Source organism: Mesocricetus auratus, unplaced genomic scaffold, assembly GCF_017639785.1.
Source record: "Mesocricetus auratus isolate SY011 unplaced genomic scaffold, BCM_Maur_2.0 Super-Scaffold_100003, whole genome shotgun sequence".
In the NCBI taxonomy this organism is placed as follows: Eukaryota; Metazoa; Chordata; class Mammalia; order Rodentia; family Cricetidae; genus Mesocricetus; species Mesocricetus auratus.
The window spans coordinates 119,764,796-119,788,043 of NW_024429188.1; the positions used below are offsets into that span (position 1 = coordinate 119,764,796).

The following is a 23,248-nucleotide window of genomic DNA, read 5'->3' on the forward strand; positions in this document are numbered from 1 at the left end:
CTACTACTGCAATGTTGGCAGACTCTGGATGGGCTGTTCTGCCAGGATGGGTTCCCCCATGCCCAGTCCCCAGGCCTCAGGAGGCTTTGAGCAGGGCACTGGAAGGCAGACCTGAAACAGGCTCACGTTTACCTCCTCCCGTGGGTGGAGGTGGGTGTAGGATGCTGGCAGACTCTGGATGGGCTGTTTGTTGGGACTGATCCCTTCCCCCAGTGCACAGGCCCCAAGCCTCATAAGGCTCCGACTAGATGCATATTTAATATAGTCATGTTGGTGATAAACTCAGGTTTTGTTTATCTGAAAATAAAGTCATGCTTATTTTTTTTTTTTGAGATAGTGTCTTGCTTTGTGGTTCAGTTTGGTTTTGAACTTTGTGATCCAAGCTGGCCTTCTTAGAATACTCCTGTCTCTTCTCAGTTTCTGGGATAAGATGCTATATAGCACTATTCCAAGCTAACACTTATTTAAATGATTTTTAGTGGTAGATAAAGTTTTTATTTTCATTGTTTTGTTTTTAGTTGTCAGAATCATATATGAAGTAAATACCAAGGCTTACCAAATTATACCTAATCTCAACTTTACCATGTATTTTTATTTTTGCTATTTTTCCCTTTACTCCTTCCTTCTCCCCACTCCCTCTTAGATTCATGGCCTCTTCTTGTATGATTATTATTGTATTTATATAGACATATATAATATAATTTACTGAATCCATTTAATGTGGTTCCTATGTACATACATTTAGGGCTGATCATTTTGGATTGGGCATACTATAAAGGGGCTTGTCTCTTGAAGAAAAATTGATTCTCCATCCCTCAGCAGACCTTGATTGAATGTAGTTCTTCATCTAGTAGTAGGGCCATATAAAATTTCCTTCATTCCCATTGTAATGTCCACTGTGTTGTCATTATGCAGGTCTTGTTTAGGCAACCACATTGTTGAGATTTCATGGATATTGCATCGCTGTCATGTTTAGAAGTCACTATCTTGCAGCAGGTGTTCTAGTCCTCTGTTCTTACAGTCTTTCTCTCCATCCTCTTCTATGTTCCCTGAGTCTGAAGTGTAGGGATTGTGCTGTAGATGTACTAATTGAGGCTGTGCACCCACTGAAAGGTTCAGGAATTACACTGGCCTGCCCTGTTACCTGGCAGGATGCACTCAGGCAGCACTCTGGCCAGCCCAAGGTTCCATGAGAACCAGTCTGCACGCAGGTGCAAAGGACCCCTTTAAAGGGCAGACTCCTGCCCACTTATGCGCTCTCATCTTCCCTTACTCTCATCCTCTCTCTGTCTTCTCTTCTCTCTTACCTTACTCTCTCTCATGTTTGTCTCCCCCCTTTCAGTTTCGCTATAATAAACTATGATTAACGTGCTCTCCATGGCTTGTGCTCCATTTACCGTGCTGGTCCTGGTTCCCTAATTAACAATATATGGTGCCGAGACTCTGCATGTTATTCCTGCATCTCCTCCTGCCCTGGCTGTCTGGGATGCTGACAACCTGCGAACTTCAACTCGGTCACTTTTCCAACTAAGGATCTCTGGATTCTTCCATCCACCATCACCATGTCTGGTAAGCCTGCCCCTCCCTTGCTTCCAAGAGTTAGGATTTATTGAGATTGTGGTCTCTCTCATTTTCTGACCAGTTGAAAATCCCACTTCCTTGGCTCTGGGAGCCCTGGCCTTGATCTGTGTTTGACGAACCATGGAAATCAGTTGTTGCCTTTCGCATTGATCCTCCCTTAGTCTCTGTCTCTCTCATGGAAAGTGCTCTCCCTCAAATCAAACCATGTACCCGCTTTTTGGCACCCTACATTCTACCAGTGATCCATGATTAGAAATTTGGCCTCTACTCTTCCTCACTTGTCTTGCTTTTCTCTTCCCTGCATGATAAAACTCCTGCTGGCCACAGAGGATTCCTGCCACTTGCCATCGTGGCTAAACCTGGGAGTGTCCTATTTTGTCTCTCTCCTGTACATTCAGCTTGGAATGACAAATTCCTCTTTTACATCCAGCTATGCTTCTACCATGTTTCTTCTCCATGTGTATGCCAGGAGCTCACAGTGAGCTGGCCTGGGTCAGCGTCTGCTAGGGATGCTCTGAGAGTTTTTCATTCTTTACCCAGGAATGAGGTTCGAGATTTTCGGGTTTTGTACTGACTGGTGCTTTTCAGACCCAGGAGCGGTCTCTTGGGTTTTCATTTTTCAGACCTAAAGTGGTCACACATCTTTCTGCCTCACTCATGGAGAAAAAGGCACTTCTGCCAGCAGATGGGAATGTGCTTATGGAGGCTGCCCTCTTGGCTATCTTTGCCAAGTGGTCTAGCCTGGGGGCCCTGCCATGTTTACAGTGTGACCTAGCTGTAGGCAAGCCCACTCAGTCTAGCTAGCTTGCTAACAGATACAGTTCATTTACTTTTTGTCTCTTTTGCGCTTTTATTTTTTTCTCTAATTTCATCTTTCACTGGCCCTATTGAGTAAAGCTTGTTTATGGAACACTGTGCCTTTCCAGGGTCGCCTGTTTATCTACAGAGGATCTGCCTTCTTGTCACTGACTCTGTCTCTTTAACTCTGTCTGCTTGCTACAAGTGTGGATCAAAAATTAAACTCTGGTCCTTTCTTCTTTTACCCATTCCTGTTTAATGTATCCATATGTATGTGTATATGTAACCACTGTTTAAGAAATATAAGGTGGGGAAGGGTCTAGGCCCTGCCCTATATGAAATGACAGACTATGGACACCCCCATGGAGGGCCTCACCCTCCCTGGGGGAATGAGGGGATAATGGGGGGGGGGTTGGGGGAGGGCACGGGAGGAGGGGAGGGAAAGGGAAAGGGACCTGGAACTGACTTGTGAAGCAACCTTGTTTCTTATCTAAATTTAAACTGGAAAATAAAAAATAAAAAAATAAAAAAATTACAAAAAAAGAAATATAAGGTAACTTTATGTACAATTTAAATTCAATTATAAGATAACTTTATATACAACTTAAATTCAACTATACTAAATATCAAATATTTCTAAATTGTTACATTTTTAAAATGATGGTAAACATTTAAAGTTATAAAGGTCTACTTTAAGTTAACACAATATTTATAGCAACCAGTCCTTCCTGTAAGCTGTTTACAAAGCTAAAAGTTCTATTACAAAAGGGGGTTTTTCTCTAGTCATCTATGCACTTAAGGCAAGTCACTAAAGATAAATTTTGTCTACTAAGATATACTAAACAGACAAACAGCCCTCAAATGCTCAGAGATTTAGAGAACATGGCATTTGAATGTTTTATTAAAAATCTTTTTTATAATAGAGGGACAGGCCAGCTGCTGGCACCATTCCATTTCCTCCAAGAAGGCTAGTGGGCACCGAACAAACTCGACCCACAAAAGTGGCAATGCTGGTCACTGAGCAACCCTGCCCTTCACCTCCACTGCTGCAAAGGACTCTTCTAAGGACAAGAGGACAGTGGAATTTACTTTTCTCAATGTTGCTTGGGTCAACGGTAGGAAAGCTTTCTTAAAAGTCCCCAATCCACGGGTCGTGTGCCATCAGCAGAAGGCAGGTGTCCTTGGAGCCTCTGACTTCAACAACTGTGGAGAACCTTGGGGGGTGACTGTCCATGCAGTCAGCTAGTAAGTCTCTCATTCTCCAGTCTCAAGTAAAATTTTATCCTTCTCAAGAACTCTGATGCTTTTGATGACTGGTAGCTTTACCAGCTTAAAGTAACAGAAAAGACAAAGCTCTAACTGTCACAAAACAGATTTCAGGAACAGGTATTCTAAGGTTTATCTATATAAGATGGTAATATAAAGTGTATAAATTAAAGTTATAAAGGTCTGAGGATAAAAAGACGTAAGTGATCACAAATAAAGTGAGCTGGGACATTAAAAAGAATAAAATATGTTCCAGATTTCTCTTCATTATGCTACTGTTCATAGTCTTAATATTAATAAAGTTCTGATAAGCTACTAATCTAACTCCAACAGAGTACTAAACAACTATATCACTATACAATTATAACTACAAGGTCAAGACTAAAGTACTTTTATTATGCTAAAAACACATCTATACCACTATACGATCACAACTGCAAAGTCAAAATTACAGTTCTTTCATTGTGCTAAAAAATCTGTCAGTTTGCAGTGGATCAGTGTTTATCCCTGGAATACAGACATTGTGTATCCATAACACAAAGAGGGATGCTCTCTCAGCCTGGACTCTTAGGGGAGTGCCTGGACCCTACCCTGAGTGAAATGACAGACTCTAGATATCCCCTATGTGGAAGGAATTGGCAATAGGGTGGGAGGCTGGGGGGGGATGGTGGGGGGGTACGGGAGGAGGGGAGGGAGAGGGAACTGGGATTGACATGTAAAATTAAAATTAAAAAAAAGAATTTAAAAAAATCTGTCAGTTTTTAAAATGTTAATGCTTTCAGCCAAGTTACTCCTAACATAAATATACTACTAATGTGTCTAATACTTGTGTTTTCACAAACTCAAAGGATTCTTGTAAGTTCCAGGAAGCCAAATTGGACCCATCCAAACAGGTCAGATTTACTTCAGATATTATTATTCAACCTCTCCCTGGTCCTGGGATTCCCTTTCTTCATCTTGGGACCCCTCAGAATCCCTCCCTCATCTTACAATCTTCCCCTCAAATACCAGGACCTAAAATTTTTTAACCTTAACCTTGTCCTCTACCCTGCTAACATCTTACCAGGTCTAAGATGCACCAGAGAGTTCCACACAGCTTGGACTCTAATGGAGCAACAAACTACTCAGGACATGGCAACACCCTAGCTTCCTCAGGTTCCCCCAAAGATGGCCAACGCCCCCCAGGTCAGCACGAAGCAGTGTTAAGAACTCAACGTCTTTATTCCCTAACCTGCCACGTCTAACACCCCCACCTCTTTTTAATAATAAATAAGGGTGGGAATGAAAGGTTCAGGAATTACACTGGCCTGCCCTGTTACCTGGCAGGATGCACTCAGGCAGCACTCTGGCCAGCCCAAGGTTCCATGAGAACCAGTCTGCACGCAGGTGCAAAGGACCCCTTTAAAGGGCAGACTCCTGCCCACTTATGCGCTCTCATCTTCCCTTACTCTCATCCTCTCTCTCTCTTCTCTTCTCTCTTACCTTACTCTCTCTCTCATGTCTGTCTCCCCCTTTTCAGTCTCGCTATAATAAACAATGATTAATATGCTCTCCATGGCTTGTGCTCCGTCTATCGTGCCGGTCCTGGTTCCCTAATTAACAACACCCACAGTCACTTATTTCCTGCATTTTGATCAGCTGTGGATCTCTGTTGCAAAAGAAGGAGGAGGAGAAAGAAGAGGAAGAGGAGGAGATGAGGAGGAGGAAAAAGAAAAGTTGTTTATACCTTTATTTGTTGGCATAACGGTAAGTGTTTATAATACAGTTAGAAGCTATGTTGATTTAGGAAAATGGTAGTAATTTCTCCTCCAGGGCCTATGACTTCTCCAGCCATTAGTCGTTGTCTCGGTTTATAGTATCCAATGACAGTTGTTGGTTACCTCCAAGGTATAAGTGCCAATATCACACCACTGGGATATTTTGTTGGACTAGTCATTATGGTTTGCAGCTTTAACAGGTGCGTAGAACTGCTTATTACTCTTTTCCTTTAGCAATTTGCATAGGACTTTTTGATACTATGAGAGATAGCTTGGGAAGGAGGAGTTTCAGGTCAGTACCAGGTCAATTCTCCATCCTGTGTCCAAAATGTATGGTGTCTTCAGTGACAGGGTTTTAACTTTCAACTTCTGTAAGGCAGCCAAGGGTAATAGCAATTGTAACATGAAAAAATAAGAAACCCAGAGACTGATATCAGGGTTCAAACTTCAAGCTGAATATCAGAAAAGCAAAGCAGCTGGCCACTCGCTTCTCAGGCTGAATGGGTTGATCCTGTGTCCATGAACTCTCAACAAGCATCAGACTGTAATCTCTGGAGAATGAAAAGTGTCTCTGAGACCTTGCTTCTATCTTACATACTTCCCTAATGTTGGGATTAAAGGTGTAAGCTATAATTCTCTTTTAGACTTATTTACTCTTGTTCAGATCTGGGTGGCTTTGGACTCACAGAGATCTGTCTACCTCTTAATCCTAATGAATCCTAGGATTAAAGATGTGTACCCCCACCTCCTAGCTTCTGGCTGTTGGGATTAAAGTTGTGTGCCTGACTTCCAAGACTTGAGGCTGACTTTGCTTTCTGAATCCTCAGGCAAACTTTAATAAATCATAAACAATATCTCACATAAGCAATGGTTTATATTGTTTTATGGGTCTCTTGAAGTCCCTGACCAACAACTGGAAGGGATGTTTCCCTTATTTAGTTCTGGGGTATTTGTTACATAGTCTATGGCTCCTAGGGGGAGCATTATCACTCCCTGTGGCTTAATTCCATTTAAACTATATGCATATATGTATGTATACTTATTTATTATATTATATTATTATATCATATTCATGATTTTGGGGTTAAGGGATTTTTTTCTCTAAAAAATTTAATTTAAAACAATCTTATTTTACATATCAATCCCAGTTTCCTCTCCCTTCCAGCCTCCCACCCCTCTCCATCCCCCCATCCCACCACTTACTCCCCAAGGATGGTGAGGCCTTCCATGGGGTTTCATCGAAGTCTGTCACATCATTTGGAGGAGGGTCTTCATCCGTGTGTCTGGGCTGAAAGAGTATCCCTCCATAGTGAATGCGTTCCCAAGGTCCATTTGTGCACTAGGGATAAACACTGGTTCTACTGTCAGAGGTCCCATAGCCTGCTTGGGCTTCCTAACTGGCACCCACATTCTGAGGGCTTGGCAAACCAAGCTGGTTCTCTGGCTTTACAACTGGGGTCTGTGTGCAATCACTTGGTCAGGCCAGCTGTTTCTGTGTTTTTCTCCAGCCTGGTCTTGACCCCTTTGCTCATCGCTCCTCCCTCTCCCTACAACTGGATTCCAGGAGTATGGCTCATTGCTTAGGTGTGGGTGTCTGCTTCTGCTTCCATCAGCTACTGGATGAAGGCTCTAGGATGACAATTAAGGTAGTCATCAGTCTCATTATAAGGGAGGAACATCTAAGGCAGCCTCTCCTCTACTGGCTAGATTCTTAGTTGGGGTCTTTGTGGCTCTCTGAACATTTCCCTAGTGCCAGATTTCTCTTTAAACCTATACTGGCTCCTTGTATTCTTGCTCTTCTCTTTTCCTCTCCTGACTCAGTTTCCTGCTCCCTCATGTTCTTCTCTCCCCTCCTCTTTTTCATACCTCCCTCCCCTCTCCCAATTTGTTCAGGATACCTAGTCCCTTTCCCATTCTCCAGGGAGACTATGTATTTCTCTCTTAGGGTGTTCCTTGTTTCCTAGTTTCGCTGGAGGTGTGGATTGTAGGCTGGTAGTCTTTTGTTCTATGTCTAATATTCATATATTTGCAAATAGGGTCTCATGCAGTGCTTATGCCACCACACCCGGTTTATCAATACATTTGCATTTAAACGTTTGTTGTGGAGAACCACGCTGGGCAAGTCCTTAGGCCTACAAAATTAGTCACAGTTCTATGGATTTTGCATGTAAATTATAAGCATTTGAAAGTTTTTGAACCCGAGGGCGATGAGATTCTCTATGAAGGTGGCTTTTAAGGCACATAGGTGCAAAAGGTGGGGTATTTATTATGAGTCCGGGGGACATAATCAGAATCAGGTTCATCAGACTGTGAGAGGAAATTGGGATCGCCCCGGAAGCTACTGGAGACTGTGTACTGAGCCGCATGTGGGGCGCGATCTGGCATGGTCTGGATTCCAAGCGCTTTAGCCTTGCCAGTTCCTGAAATCTCAGACATTCCTTTTCCCTGGAGTCGGAATTAGTCCCCCAGCAATTCCTCTTTACCACATTCCTTTCTAAACTTGTCACTCACACTCATGTAGCCAATTACCACCTAAAAGTAAGCACCAATGAATACGCAGACTCGTAGGAAGAGAGGCGGGCCTGCAGGTGAAAACCTTCCAATCACTGACGCCAACGACAGCCGCCTCAGAACGCAGTTATTTGCGTTCGGGCTTTCTTAAGATGGCCGTGGCTCAGGACGGATGTGGCTTAGAAGCTGCTGCTGCTGGAAACGGGCGGCGGGTTCACCTAGGGATTCCTGAAGCGGTGTTTGTGGTAAGAGACCCTGTTCTTTCCTGTCTTGGCCTCAGGGTGAAGATTGCTTTCCATTCCCCCACAGGCCTGGGTTGTTGCGGGGAGCTGAGCTAAAAGGTCCTGGGAGGGAATGCCCGGCCTGTTACCTCAACACACATCTTGGTTTTTCAGAACCTGCCGAGGATGGCTTCGAAGAGCGGTAACCCTACCAGGGCCTAAAAGTGGGAGCGGGGAGGATGACTCGGGAAGCAGGACCCGGATGTTAGGCGGGCGTCCTTTGAAACTGTTAAATTGTTGCCAGTTGTCATCTCCTGTTGCCTTAAAAAAAAAAAAAGCGGGTTATTGAGGAGCACAAGACGACAACTATGATGCTGGAGAAATACATGGGTGGACACTTAAAAGTAAGTAGGCAGAACAGCCGAGTGGCATCTAGTCAGGTTGAGAAGGGCCGCGGTTCCTTTCCATGTGAATGGAACCAGACTGCGGAGAAAGTAGATATTAGCACTATTGTGAAGTCCTTGTGTGTCTTGCTTTTAGTAATTGAGGTCTTATGCAGTGGATAACCAACCGGCTGTCCTTAGGTGTCTGAAACCATTTTATATTTGGTTTTCGTTATACCATTCAAGCAGTTTGGGTAGACAACAAATTGCAGTTATGAGAATTGTGGGGAATGTAATTGGAAAGTTTCAGTTAACAGGGAGACCAACCAAAATTTAAAGAGAAGGTAGAAGTTGTATATATTGTCTCATTTATTTGTGCTGAATCACTGCTATAAAATCTTAGTGGAATGTTCCTTGACCTTTTGGGTTGTACCAAAAGTATATACACTCTGTCCTTTGTCTGACATTCTTAAAAAGACCCACTTCTTTTACTTAAATCACATTTTATATTGTATGTTTTAATTTGCTGGTGGAATAATTTTTGTGTATTCTCAGTGTTCTGTGCTTTTAGAAATATCTTTCAAGTGATCTTTATATGAAATATTTTCTGAGGTTCAGAAATTTTCTTAAGAGATTTTGCAAAACTTAAGAGGGGGTTGCTGTTTTTTCTACCTTGTAGATGTAGGTGAAAAAACCAAGGAACAGAGTCCTTGAATAATTTGTCCCAGATCACACAGGATATAAATGAGGTATCCAGAATTTGCATTTGAGCAGAAAGGAGGACTTCGGAACCTCTTTGGTCATGCTCAATGCCTTATACATAAGATTGTTCCACTGTAGCCCAGGTTGGCCTAGAACTCACTGTGTGATCTAGCCTAGCTTCAAACTCATAGCAACCCTCCTGTCTCTACTTTCTGAGCATTGAGATTGAAGACAGACATGGTGATACCTGGTTCTAAAATTTTTTGGTTAAATATACCAAACAATTTGCTCAATTCTTTAGTGACTAGGGTACATGAATAGGCAGTGTGTTTCATTGCTAGTAATTTTTATATTTACTACTAGGGCTATATATCAATCAGAATTAAAAAGAGAAGAATAAATTAGCTACATAATATATGAACTGCCCAAAATGGTCTTTAGCTTATTTTTGTCTTTTTTCTTTTAGACATACATTATGTAGCCTAGGATAACACAGATATGTTGTATATCTGAGACTGGCCTTGAATTTAGGATCTTTCTGCTTTACTTCCTGAGTTCTGGGATTATAGGTCTGTACCATTATGTCTGATTTAGCTATAACTTTTCTTCTGGCAGTACTGGGATTGACCTAGGTTCATGTCTGGTAGTCAAGTGGTATACCATAGAGCTCCAGCTGCACCTGTCTTTAACTTTTTTTTTTTTTGAGACAGGGTTTCTCTGGCTTTGGAGGCTGTCCTGGAACTAGCTCTTATAGACCAGGCTGGTCTGGAACTCATAGAGATCCGCCTGCCTCTACCTCCCGAGTGCTGGGATTAAAGGCATGCGCCACCAATGCCCGGCTGTCTTTAACTTTTTAATTAAAAACAAGCCTTTGTAGACTTGTCTCATACTGCTTGTTTGAGCATTTTTTTTCCTAAGTGACCTTTTGCTTGGATGTTATTTCAGATTTTTTGTTTTTTTATGTGTGAGTCTTGTATTTTTTCCTGTCTGTTTTAAAATTGTGCTTTTTTTTTTTGGTTTGTTTGCCTGTTTTTAAAAGCGAGAGAAAGAGTATGGAGTTAGGGGAGGGAAAACTGATCAGAATATATTTTATGAAAAACATTTTAAAGCAAACCTTTGAAGAAAAAGAGCAAAACTTCTTTTTTAATTTGTAAACAAAATGAAAATCAGATTTGCAATATGAATTTAAGATTTTATAATATATTATTTTTCATATTAAAGGAAGATGTAGATTCTTTCATGAAGCAGCCTGGGAATGAGACTGCAGATACAGTGTTAAAGAAGCTGGATGAGCAATATCAGAAGTATAAATTTATGGAACTCAACCTTGCTCAAAAAAAAAGGAGGTAATCAAAACAATTTCTACATTTAAAAAAACTCTTTATTATAATTATTAATCAAGTTGTATGAGCTAATGAATTTTATACTGATACATCTGTGCATGCAGATATTATGCTTGGATCATATACACCTTCCCTGATGCCAGCCACCCTTTCCTTTTACTTTAGTCTGGTGTATTTTGCTTAACATGATGACCTATATAGTTCTGTTAATGATGTTGCAAATGACATATTTTCATTCTTACTAATTGCTGTGTAGTGTTCAATTTCCATGTAAATGCATATACCATGCATACATACCTGTTTATCCATTCATCTGTTGTTCTTGGTTATTGTGAATAGTGCCATAGTGAATATTAGTATGCATACAACTTTTGCATGGTTACTTTATTTCCTTTTCAATATGTACTCAGGAATAATATAGATAAATTAGGTAGTATTTCCATTTTTAGTTTTTTTTTCAATTATGTTTGTGCACTTATGTGTGCACAGGTTCTCATGTGCCATAGTGCATGTGTGGAAGTCAGAGGACCAACTTTCTAGAATCAGTTCTCTTCTACCACCTTGTTGAGGCAGGATGTCTCTTGCTATTTCTGCCACTTTATATACTCCAGGATAGCTGATGTGTGAGCTTCTGGGCAGTTCTCCTGTCTCCTGGGAAGTTCTCATTTTGCCATGCTGAGAATACAGACACCAGTCACATCCTTTTTTTCTGTGAGTTTTAGGGATTGAAGTTAGGTTGTTAGGCTTACTCATCAGCAAGGACTCTTACCTGATGAACTATTTCTCTGAATTCTGAGGAACATTCATATTGTTTTATATAAAAGGTGTTATAATTTACATTCCTACTTGCAGTATAAAAGTATGTTTTTTTCTGTATATCCTTGCCAGTATTGCCAATTAATTATTTTTGAGACAGAGTCATGTAGCATAGGTTGATCTTGAATTTGCTACGTAGCAAAGGATGACCTTAAAGGTCCTGATCATTCTGCCTTCACCTCTCTAGTGTTGGAGTTACAGGTGTGTACCATAAGACCTGGTTTTATTTTTCCTGCCATACTGGGTAATTGAACCTAAAGCCTCATGTATACTAGGCAGATGCTCTACCCTTGAGTTATATTGCTAAACCTTTTTTTTTATTTTGAAGTAAGTTCGTAAGTTGTTCAGGTAGGTCTTGAGTTTACAATCTCACTGTCTCTGCCTTATAGGTAGCTGGGATGACAGGCCTATACTATACCACCAGACATAGCCTGGTGTTTTTGATAATGGCTATTCTGAGTCTGGTGAGAAGGAATCTCTGTAGTTTTAATTTGCATTTCATATTTATATTTGTATGTCTCAGCTTCATAACTTGACCCTTTCTCTACCTCTGGAGATCATATACATGTCTATACCCTTTTCTAACTTTTATCTATGATACAGTAGGTAATAATTCACACTGGGTGATTCAGAGGGCATCAAGGTGGTTGTTTACATTTTTAAAAGCATTTTTACAAATGCATACACTGAGAAGTCATCACTGTGCTTTGACTGATATTTAGCTTATTTTAATGTACTTGTGCTGAGTATATATATTTGAAATAACCTCATACAGTACTACATAGGTGATTGATGTTTTCAGATTTGGGATTTAATATATTTGAATATGTATTGTTTTAAAAGTTAGTTATAAAATCAGTCTTTTAAATGAAAGTTTATAATCAAATGCAGACCCTGTGAATTACTTTTACAGAATGTGGCCTGTTCTAGAAATGTTAACCAAAGGCAGTTAGACATGAAGCAAGGCTTTTTACACTATGTATCCATAGTATTACATCTTACTTTTTAATTTAAAAAATATTTATGCATATGAATGTTTTGCCTGTCTGTATTTCTGTGCACCATGTGCATGCCTGGTGCTTGTGGAGGTCAGAACTGACATCAGATCTGCAACTGGGTTATGGATGGTTGTGGGCCACCACATGGGTGCTGGGAATTAATTGAATTTGGGTCCTCTGAAAGAACAGTGTTCTAAACCACTGAGTATCTCTTTAGTCCTTTAAATATTTTTTCCTTTAAATATTTTAAACAAATGTTTATATCCTTAGTATTCTCTATATGGTTTATTAAATATATTTTGTTTTACTATATTTATCATAAATATTTTCTCTCATGCCTAAAATATTTAAATAAAATTTATGAAATATATTGACTATTTTAAATTTATAAATAGTCAGTTGAAAATTGCAAGGCTAATAAGATGGTCGTGATATTTATTTTTGCCTGTAAAATACTATATTAACCATTTTATCTCTCCTCACAGGCTGAAAGGTCAGATTCCTGAAATTAAACAGACTTTGGAAATTCTAAAATACATGCAGAAGAAAAAAGTAAGTGTATTTTTGTTTGCAAGTATAAGTGAATCAGAATTCTTCAACAGAAACCTGATTTCCTTGACTCCTTGATTGCTGGTACTTCATTTGTGCAGTAGGATTCACCCTATCTTCTTGAGCTTATGCAGTAACATTAAAAGTAGTATACTTATGTAAAAAGATGGCTTTGTGGCCTTTCCATAAAATCAAGTTTAATTCTAAGCTCCTCACTTAAATTACTTTGTGTAAAGTTTTCATTATAAACGATGTTGGATATTTTTAAAACGTCATATTCTGAAGTAGCATAATATAAGAGTCTTTTATTATTTGTTTTTATGGGTGTGTTACTGGCATATTGGCTTCATAGAAGGACTTTGGGAGTGATCCTTCTGGTTCTGTTTTGTTTTGAGTAGTTTAAGAAGGATTGTCTGTAGATCTTTGCTTTGAATGTCTCATGTAAGTCTTCTTCAAATCCATCTGGTGCTAGACTTCTTTTTAGATGGAAGACTTTTTAATTTCATCCCTTCATTTCTTAGGGATATGTTTAGGTATAATGGCTTCTTGGTTTAATTTTGGTGTTTGTCTGAATCTGTTCATCCATTTCTTCTGGGTTTTCCAGATTACTGGAGTACAGGTTTTTAAAATAGTCCCTTATAATATTCTGCATTTCTTTGGTGTCTATTGTAATGTTTCCTTGTTCATTTCTAGTTCTGTTATTTTAGATTCTTCTTTCTTTTGGTTAGTTGGGGCAAGGGTATCTGAGTTACGTTTATCTTCTCAAAGAACTAGATCTTAGATTTGTTGATTCTTTATATTGTTTGTTTGTTTGTTTCTATTTAGTCAGTTTCTGCTGTGATTTTTATTTTATGTTGACTGGGTTTGGATTTGGTTTGTTCTTTTTACAACTTTTTGAGTTGCATTATTAAGCCATTTATTTATGCTCTTTCTGATTTTTTTTAATGTAGGCACTTAGCTGTAAATATTCCTTATGGGAGTGCTTTCAGTGTGTCTCAGAGATGTGGTTCATTTGAGAAAAGCTTCCATATGCTGCTGAGTAGAGTATATAATTTTTTGGTCTTTGGGTAGAATATTCTGTAGATTATCTATTGGGTCTGTTTGATGTATGACATCAATTCTGATATTTCTTTGTTTTTTGTTTTTTGGGTGTTTTTGTTCATTTGGGTTTTTTTTTTTTTTGGTCAAGATGACCTGTGTATTGGACAAAGTATGGTATTGAAATCACCTACTATCAATGAATTGATGTTAATCTGTATCTTTAAGTCCAGTAGTAGATATTTTAAAACTGATATTGGACACTCCGGAGTTTGGTGCACATATGTTTAAAATAGTAATATCTTCTTGGTTAACTGTTCCCTTAATTAGAGTTATGTGTCCTCTTTATCTCTTCTAACTTTTGTTTGAAGTCTATTTTGTCAGATATTAGGATCGTGATATCTGCTTGTTTCCTTGTCCCATTTGATTGGAGTACTTTTGTTCACCATTTTACTCCAAGGCCTTTCTTAACTTTAAAACTAAGATGTAAGGCTGGAGAGATGGCTCAGCGGCTAAGAACACTGGCTGGTCTTCTAGAGGTCTTGAGTTCAATTCCCAGCAACCACATGATGGCTCACAATCATCTGTAATGAGATTTTGTGTCCTCTTGTGGCCTGCAGGGATACATGCATACAGAATACTGTGTACATAATAAATAAATTAAAAAAGAAAAAAAGAAAAACAAACAAAAAAAACCAAACAAAAAAAACTATCTTTAAAAAACAAAACAAAACTAAGATGTGTTTCTTGGAGGCTTATCAAAACCTTCATAGCTGCAGGGACTATTGTTGTCCTTATTTTATGGATGAGGAACTTGAGACATAGATGGTGACATGCCAAATTTACACAGCTAGTAAGTAACTAATCAGAGTCCATGCAAAGTCATTTTAGCCATTCATTATATAGTAGCCATTCATTTTTTTTTACAACTAAGTAAGTCTTTATGATGGTACTGTTTTAAATGTCATGGGAATCCCTCCTTTATAACCTTGATACTAACTTGGTTTGTCTGTGGTACTGTCATTTTTTAAAAGGAGTCTACCAATTCAATGGAGACCAGATTCTTACTGGCAGATAACCTGTACTGCAAAGCTTCGGTTCCACCTACTGATAAAGTGTGCCTGTGGTTGGGGGTAAGTAAATATAGCCACAGCCACTGTATTTGTAAAACAGCGTTTTTTTAACCAGCAAAATTATTTTTTCTTCATATACAATGTCTTTATCTCCCTTTGATTTTAAAAAGAATGAAGGTGTAGAGTTCAAATTAGAAACTGACTGGAATTAGGAGTATCTTTAAAAGGCTGAACACATTTAATTTTTTCCCAGTAAAGACAAAATTGTCCAAACCTAGTCTTTCAGCTTTGGGGGGGGGGTGAACTCTGGGCTTTGAGTATGCTGGGAAAGCACTTTACCATGGATCCATATTTCTCAATCCTCTTTTTAGGACAAGATCTCATATGTAACCCAGACTGTTTTTTCAACTCATAATCCTCCTGCCTTTGCTTACCAACTACTGAGATTACAGTTAATGTTTTGTCTTTTCAAAATGCAGTAGAAGGAAGAGGGTGTATGACTCAATTGGTAAAGTACTTGTTTAACAAGCATGAAAACCTGAGTTCAATACCCAGAACTCATGTACAAAAGGCAAAACGTGTGCTTGTGATCCCAGCTCTTGGGAGTCAGTAGTCAGTGGGTCTCACAAAGAAATGGGGGTGGGCTAGAAGGAAAAGCTAAAAGGGGTGGAGACAAAGAACTAGGGAGAGCCTTGGCCTGCGTTAAGAGGCATAGTCCCTGGGAATTACCAGTGGTTTTAACAAAGTCAAATTTTCTATTTCAAAGTATATTTATATCAGTGGTATGCTGGCAAATGACAATCAATTTAGGGACAAAGTGGTGAACAGTTAGGGAAGAAAGGCCTTTATTTATAGCATTTGTTTTCTATGATATAATGCTCCTGTCATCCCTGATATGATGTCCTATAATTGTACACTTCAGAAGTGGTGCATATACAACTGTCATTCACATTTCATTGCAAGATATTACAACATAACGTGCTACATTCCTCAGTAAACACCTTCAGTCCTAGTGTCAGTGATGGTGGGGAAATATATTGCAGCACTGGTGCTGGTATCCAGAGGATGTTTCTTCCGCTTTAGGGACTACTGCTAGGTAAAAGTGGATCTTTGACTATGCTGCATACAATAACTTCAGGGATAAGTCAGCATGTAGCAAAGTTAGAGTTTATGAAGTATAAGAGATGCGTCACATCTAAGTGGGAGTGTTTAGAGAGAGAAGATGCTTAGGAAAAGAACAGTAACCCCAAGACATGGTTCTCAACTTCTCAAAAGAGAAATGCTTAGATAGTTTTACTAGGGTTGAACTCAGGGACTTATGCCTGCTAGGCAGTTGTTGTATGTTTGATTTATACCAACACTTTGTTATATTGACCATACATATTTATTGGATGCAGTGTACTAATTCAGTATGTATATACAACATATACTAATCTATTAAGGGCAATTTAACATTTCCATCTTTTTACTACTTTGTATTTGGAGTTGTTTAAGCTCCTCTTTTCTAGTATTTTATCAACTATATAATAAGGGTTAGGTTTAATGACAATATGTATAATCCCAGCATTTCTGTAGGCTAATTGCTTCAAGTTATAGGTTAGCCTGGGTTACAGGGTAAGACTGTCTCAACAAGCTTCCAAATACATAGAAATAGTAAAGTATTATACACTGTAGTTCTTTAGAACACTGTGCTTTGGTACCTATTACCAGACTCCCTCTAACCCTTACCCCGAAACCCCTCCCAGTCTTTGATAATCACTATACATTCATTTTTTTAAAAGCATCTACATGTAAATAGATAGCCTGCTATATTTCTCTTTTGTGTCTGACTAAAAACTGCTGTCTTCCAGTTAATTTACTGATAATATTTGGAGTTTTCATATCTTCTGTGTGCTATATTGTTGCTGTGTGTAAATGTCCCAAATCATTTCTTTCAAGATACTGTCTCTCTTTTTAACACTTCAGATAAAATTTACTACTTAAAAGTAAACAGTTTCATAGTTTATAGTGTGTTCATAGTTGTGCAATTATCACCTCATTTTATCTTCAGAATATTTTATTTGCCCCATAAAGAAACCCATTTCTATTAACATTTATTCTATATTCCTTTTGCTACTTCATTATCAACTAATAGATATTTAGTATATCTCTCCCTTTTGGCTTCTGTGAATACGTTTTTGTACCAACATGTATTTTCAGTGTTCTTGAGTTATGTGTGTGTCCTGGTTTTTAATGTTTGCTTGCTTGCTTCTTTTTTTTTTTTTTTTTTTTTTTTGGTAAAGGGTCTTACTTGTAGTCCTGGTTTGTCTAGAAGTTGCTATGTAGACCAGACTAACCTCAAATTTACAGAGATCCTCCTGCCTCTTCCTCCAAAATGATGATATTAAAGGCATAAACCGTACGTCCAGCTATTAATGTTCGTTTTGTGGGGTTTTTTGTTTGTTTTAGTTACTGTTTTATAGTTATGTGATGTTGAATAAGTACCATTATAGCCACCCATCTTACAGAACACAGAGTCTTGCATAGCTAGACATGTGTTCTACCAATGAACTACACCCCCAGTCCCTGTTTTTATTATTGTTGTTGTTTGGTTGGTTGATTTTTTGAAACAAATTCTTCCTATGTGGCCCATTATGACCTTGACCTCCCACTCTTTCTGCCTCAGTTTCTTAATTGCTGGCCTTCTTTGGTTTTGTGGTTTGACAGATTGTTGTGTATCCCAGGCTTGCAACAAACTATGTACTTGAGGATGACCATGAACTCCTGACACTTTTTTTTGCCTCTGCCTCCTGAGTACTGGATTGTAGGTGTGAGTTTTTCTGTTTTTCTTTCCTTAGACAAACTTTTTTTGTTTGGTTTCTCGAGGCAGGTTTTCTCTGTTTAACAGCCCTGGCTGTCTTGGAACTCACTTTGTAGACCAGACTGGCCTCGAACTCACAGAGATCTGCCTGCCTCTGCCTACTGAGTGTTGGAATTACAGCTGTGCACCGCCACTGCCTAGTGAGTGAAATCCTCCTTCCTCAGTCTCCTGCATTCCAGGATTATAGCCATGAGTCTCTATGCTTTAATACTTGTTTGACAGAACCATATTTACATGTAATTTAAAAGGTACAAAAGCACTATTTTGTAGGGGTATCTTGCCTATGAACCTGTAACAATGGCCACGTCTTTTGGGCGTGGTTACAGGTGTGGACATGACCCATTTAAGGTAGAGGAGTGCGGAGCAGAAGCCCCTTGGGTCATGGAGAGCATCAGGGAGGCAGGGTCTGCATCCTTGGAGCAGGAATGTTGCAACAGTTACTTACTGTTATCTGTGTAAGTTCATCCCCAATAAACACCTATTTATCAGTCATCTTGGGTTTGGTGAACTGGTTATAATTCCTGGCCTTCACTATCTTAGTCATTTTTTCTTGCTATAATTCAGTTATCACCGACTGGTTAATTTATAATTAAGTCAATAATTAGGTCTATTTGATGCATCTGGAAATTGGGAAGTCCAAGAGGTTGGTGCCAGCATCTGGTACTGGCCATGATATGATGTAGAAGAGATCATGTGGTAAAACAATAAGGCATACATACTAATGATGGTTCCTCCCACATGATGCCATCTAAATCTGATTGCTTCCCAAAGGCCCCATCTTTAAATTCCATTAATATATGAATTTGGCACTTTCCATTCTGGGAGACAGACATTAAATCTATAGCAAAGACATGCTGTGAAAAACCTATTTCTCATTAGCACAGTGTACCTGCCTTTAAAGTAATCAACATCTATTCCTTGGTATCCTTCAAGAAAAATTTTGTACATACACAGGTAAAGACCATATACATCTGCATTTTTTACAGAAATGGGAACACACACTGTTGTACCTTTTGCCCATTTCTTTGTGTGTGATGTGATTTTGTTTATTAATACTTCATTTTCTACATACCTGTAACTCAGTGGTCAGCAAGTTTTCTGTAAAGGGTCAAATAGCAGTATTTTCTATTTTTCAGGCTATATGCTCTTTGTCTTATGCTCTGCTGTATAAGACAGTGGACTGGTTTTGTTCAAGGACTGCAGTTTGCAGACACGCCCTAATATGGAGATTGTTAAGTAATTGTCATGACTTTTTATCTTCAGGCTAATGTAATGCTTGAATATGATATTGATGAAGCTCAGGCATTGTTAGAAAAGAATTTATCAACTGCCACAAAGAATTTGGATTCTCTTGAGGAAGACCTTGACTTTCTTCGAGATCAATTTACTACTACAGAAGTCAGTATCCTTTTAACAAATAAAGGGAAGAAGGAGAAAAAACTTTTTAAATTCTTATATTGCTTTCATGGGAAGAATGACTTTATTCTTAAATGTAAAGTTGGAGATTGCATAAAATAATGACTATCTTATGTGAATCAAAAAGCTTAGCGATAAAATAATAAATTTGAAATGTAGAGATGTTGGACAGCAGGTTCACGCTTGTCAGTAAGTTTTTTTTCAAATATTTTATTATGCCTTTATAATCAAATAGTTTAATTTCACAAATATTTAAAAGTTCTCTATAAGTTAGGTACAATAGTCCATGTTTGTAATCCCAGCACATCAAAAGCTGAGGCAAGAGTTTTATGAATTTGAGGCCACCTTGGGCTACAAGGTAAGACCTTGATAAAGCCTGAGTTTTCTGCAAGTGTGCTAAGCCCTGTGAGTCATGAAAATCACTGGAGGGTAAAAGGGTGCCAAAGTCTTTGCCTATTAAAACTCTACATGTAAAATAGGTAAGGTCCATGATAATTTCATATCAATTGTAAACAATAGGCATGTCCTAAAGTTAGGTCAGGGAATGCTTGTTTTTTTTTTTTTTTTTTGTTTTGTTTTTGAGGTAAAAGTTAAGCTATTTTGAGATGCAATACAACATTATAGGGGAAACTTGAAGGGGAAGAAATGCTTACAACTTCTTTTTTCCTCTGTTGTCATTTCCTTTCTGTTGCTGTGATAACCTGACCAAAAGCAACTTAGGGGAAGAAAGGATTTATTTGGCATGCACTTCCAGGTTACAGCTCATCACTGAGGGAAGTCAGAGCAAGAAATTGAAGCAATAACTATGTAGGATCACTCGTTGTTGGCTCTCTGACACTCATGCTCAGTTACCTCTCTTATACTGCCCATGGAGTGGTGCTACCTTCGGGGGACTAATTTACCTCTCTTATACTGCCCATGGAGTGGTGCTACCTTCGGGGAACTAAGACTGTCATATCACAGGCCATTCAGAGCAATGACTCTAGACTGTCAAGGTGACAGCTAACGCTAACTGGGGTATTCTGCTTTGTCTCTTCTTCTTGTTCTTGACATACTCAAGATAAAACACCTGGGTGTCATCCTTCACACTTCTTGTTAGGAAACAAGTTTTTCCCCATGAAGTTTTCTGTATTATGATGTTACTCAGTTTTGGTGATTCAGAATGTGTACATGGTAGATCTTGTACTTTACAACATTTCTAACATGAGTTTACCAATTCACACATCTTTCTTTTAGTCCTCTGGTTATGATATTTCAACTGTTAGTTGTTGAATATAATATGTATATACATATATAGGCAGTCTCGAGTGTCTCCCACTAGTCTCATACCTCAGCCAGTGTCGTCAAGTGCTATGACTCCTTCCATTAACAGTTTCTGCTCTGGATTTCAAATAACTTGTTTTACTCACCCTTAAAATGTCTCAGGCTTTTTGTGTTTCCTTTTGTTCTTTCCATCGTTTGTTCCTCCTACTTGGAATGATTTCCCTTTTCTTACTTGGAGATACTCCTTTATCCTTCATATTTCAGTTTAAGCATTAGAGCATTCCTCAACATTTTCTAATCCTGTCAGAGAGGTTTTTCCCCGTACTTTGCACATAGTACTTTGTTTTGCTGGCTTAACCCTGAACTTTTCAAGTGTAAGAGCTGCAAGCTCCCCCAACATGTAGTATGTAGTAGGTAAGTTCTTGGGTAAGGCAAGATAGGTTTTTTGAGGCAAGATAGGTTTTTTGAGGCTTAGTACCAGGATCATTATCTGACTAGTGATGTGAATACTTGATTCAGCTGAAATCCTGAGGCTCTAGGAGAGCTAGACCTTGTGGAAAATAAAAGCTGTTAATTGTGAGAGAAAATGAGATATAATGAAAGAAAGTCATTTAAGTTGAATCCTGGAAACTTAGAGAAGTGACATTTATCATTGATGTAATACTATGTAAATTGGAAAAGTTAGAATGATAGATATTAGAGTAAGTTTTAATGAATCTAAACTCCATTAAGGAATGGAATTCATCTAACTTATTCAAGGCTTTGTAGAGTACCTAGTCACACAGTAGATACTAGTAAACTAAAGGATCTGTTATACCCAAAGAACTTGTGGGATTTAGAATCAGATTTTTGAAATTTCGTGAATGAGGTATTAGTTTTAAAACTTGACAAATAAGAAAATAGAAAAAATGAGTTATGCACAGTAGTTTTGTACACTACAGTTTCAGATACTTGGGAGTTTGGAGTTGGTATCTGATTTGAGCCCTTGAGTTTCAGGACAGCCTGAGCAATATTGCAAGATGATGTCTCAAATTCTTGAAAATATCTAGCACATACTCATCAAGTGTAGTACCGTAGTTGACTAGATAATGCTAAGCAATTATTGATTGGAAGTCTTAATTTGTATAGAAGTTGATTCCAGAATTTTCTTAGCAATTGATAGTATAGCAGCCTGACTGTCAGTGGTAGTTGCCACTAGTATTTTTGTTTGTGTGACTTTTGTGTCTTTGTTTCACTATATAAGTAAATAGTAATTTCATTTCTTATTTAGAATCATATTTGCATTTTCTTTGACAATTCTTGTAGATATGGCCAGGGTTTATAATTGGGATGTAAAAAGAAGAAACAAAGATGATTCTACCAAGAACAAAGCATAACACCAGCAATTGAAAATGTGGTTCAGGTTTCCAAACATGTTAAATAAGCCAGTGTTTATCCTTAAAGATTGATGATGTAACTTTGAGTGTTTTTTTCACAACAAGAATGATTAAAACTTTAAAAACACCATTTTATTTATTTATGAAAACAGAAATTACTTTCAAATATTTTATGAAGTTAACAGTATTTTTTTTTCATATTTCCCTGCAAAGTAATGCTGCTTTCATTTTATTTTATCTGTTATAAGACAACTCTTAACTGAAATGGCCGAAAACTGTGAGGAATGCTATGGAGGCTGCTGAATGCTGGGTACCAGCACAGTTTACACAATTTTTTCTTGATTGATATTACTCTCATGTGATGTGGTAAACCTTTTAGAGGCAAGAAAGACCAACAGTTCAATATTTGTAGACTTGTTTTTCTTTAGTACTTGTAGAACATTATCATTCTTTGTTGCTGTTGTATTCTATAAATGGGGTTTCATGCATTTCTGCTTAACCAGTAGCTTTTATGATACTCTAACCTTTTCAGAAAATGATTAGTTAATTTCCTACATAGTTTGAGGGCTGTTGACATATATAGGCCTCACATTAAGTGCACTGTGTCTTTGCAATGCCAGTATAAGGGAGACTTGATCAATGTGAGAGAGTACTTCCCATTCAAAACTTTAAGCTAAAGTAATTTTATCTTATGTAACAGTTCTCCAAAGCACCTTGAACAGGTATGTCAACATAAATATAAATCTGCAGTGGTTGAAAAGAGTTGTAAACTTTTTTTGTGATTAAAATTGCATAGGACTGATGAAAATCTCTGGAAAGCCATTGGTACTGTGACAGAAGTACTTGGTTATACAGATTCTGATGAAAACGCATGCATGTTATTCTATCTCTATGTAATAAAAAGTATACTTGTACGACGTTTTGTACTTGTATTTCATGTTATTAAAACAGTGGTATTCAAACTCTTGCCTGACACTTTTTTCATATTTATTTGTGTAGGTTTCTGGCAAATAGTCATAAATCAGTTCAAACAAGCATTTATATTGTATGGGTCTGGAGACTAGTAAGTCCATGAAGTTCAAGGACAGAGCCCTCATGATATACTCATTTATCTACCCTACACATTCATCCTAATACTTTGGGATATTCGGCCTTATGTTTTAACATCAGAAAAACATTTCAGATGATATTTAAAGTTAAGATGTCTCTTCACATGTTTATGAGGTTCATTTACCTGTACCTAACTAGTATATTTTAAGAACCTTTTATATTTGTAGAAACAATAGAAAATCCCCTT

The 23,248-nt window shown here is 38.2% G+C and overlaps 1 protein-coding gene across 2 annotated transcripts; it reads left to right on the forward strand.

Annotated features, from left to right (window-relative positions):
* Positions 1 to 8,016: 8,016 nt before the first annotated feature.
* Positions 8,017 to 22,913, forward strand: Vbp1 (VHL binding protein 1). 2 transcript variants are annotated; one of them, XM_005087516.4, is made up of 6 exons: positions 8,017 to 8,158; positions 10,441 to 10,565; positions 12,862 to 12,928; positions 14,998 to 15,096; positions 19,160 to 19,298; positions 21,881 to 22,913. In XM_005087516.4, exons 1-6 carry the CDS (start codon positions 8,066 to 8,068, stop codon positions 21,949 to 21,951), a joined length of 594 nt encoding a protein of 197 aa, XP_005087573.1. In that variant the 5' UTR covers positions 8,017 to 8,065; the 3' UTR covers positions 21,952 to 22,913. The 2 variants fall into 2 exon arrangements, with proteins under 2 accessions (XP_005087573.1, XP_021079448.1); XM_021223789.2 differs by lacking the exon at positions 8,017 to 8,158 and adding an exon at positions 8,222 to 8,336.
* The last annotated feature ends 335 nt before the right edge of the window (positions 22,914 to 23,248 follow it).

Coding starts and splice junctions, on each gene's coding strand:
- Vbp1 (XM_005087516.4), top strand. CDS start 8,066: ATGGCCGTGGCTCAGGACGGATGTGGCTTAGAAGCTGCTGCTGCTGGA. Junction 8,159..10,440: donor TTCCTGAAGCGGTGTTTGTG/GTAAGAGACCCT, acceptor TTCATATTAAAG/GAAGATGTAGATTCTTTCAT. Junction 10,566..12,861: donor CTTGCTCAAAAAAAAAGGAG/GTAATCAAAACA, acceptor CTCTCCTCACAG/GCTGAAAGGTCAGATTCCTG.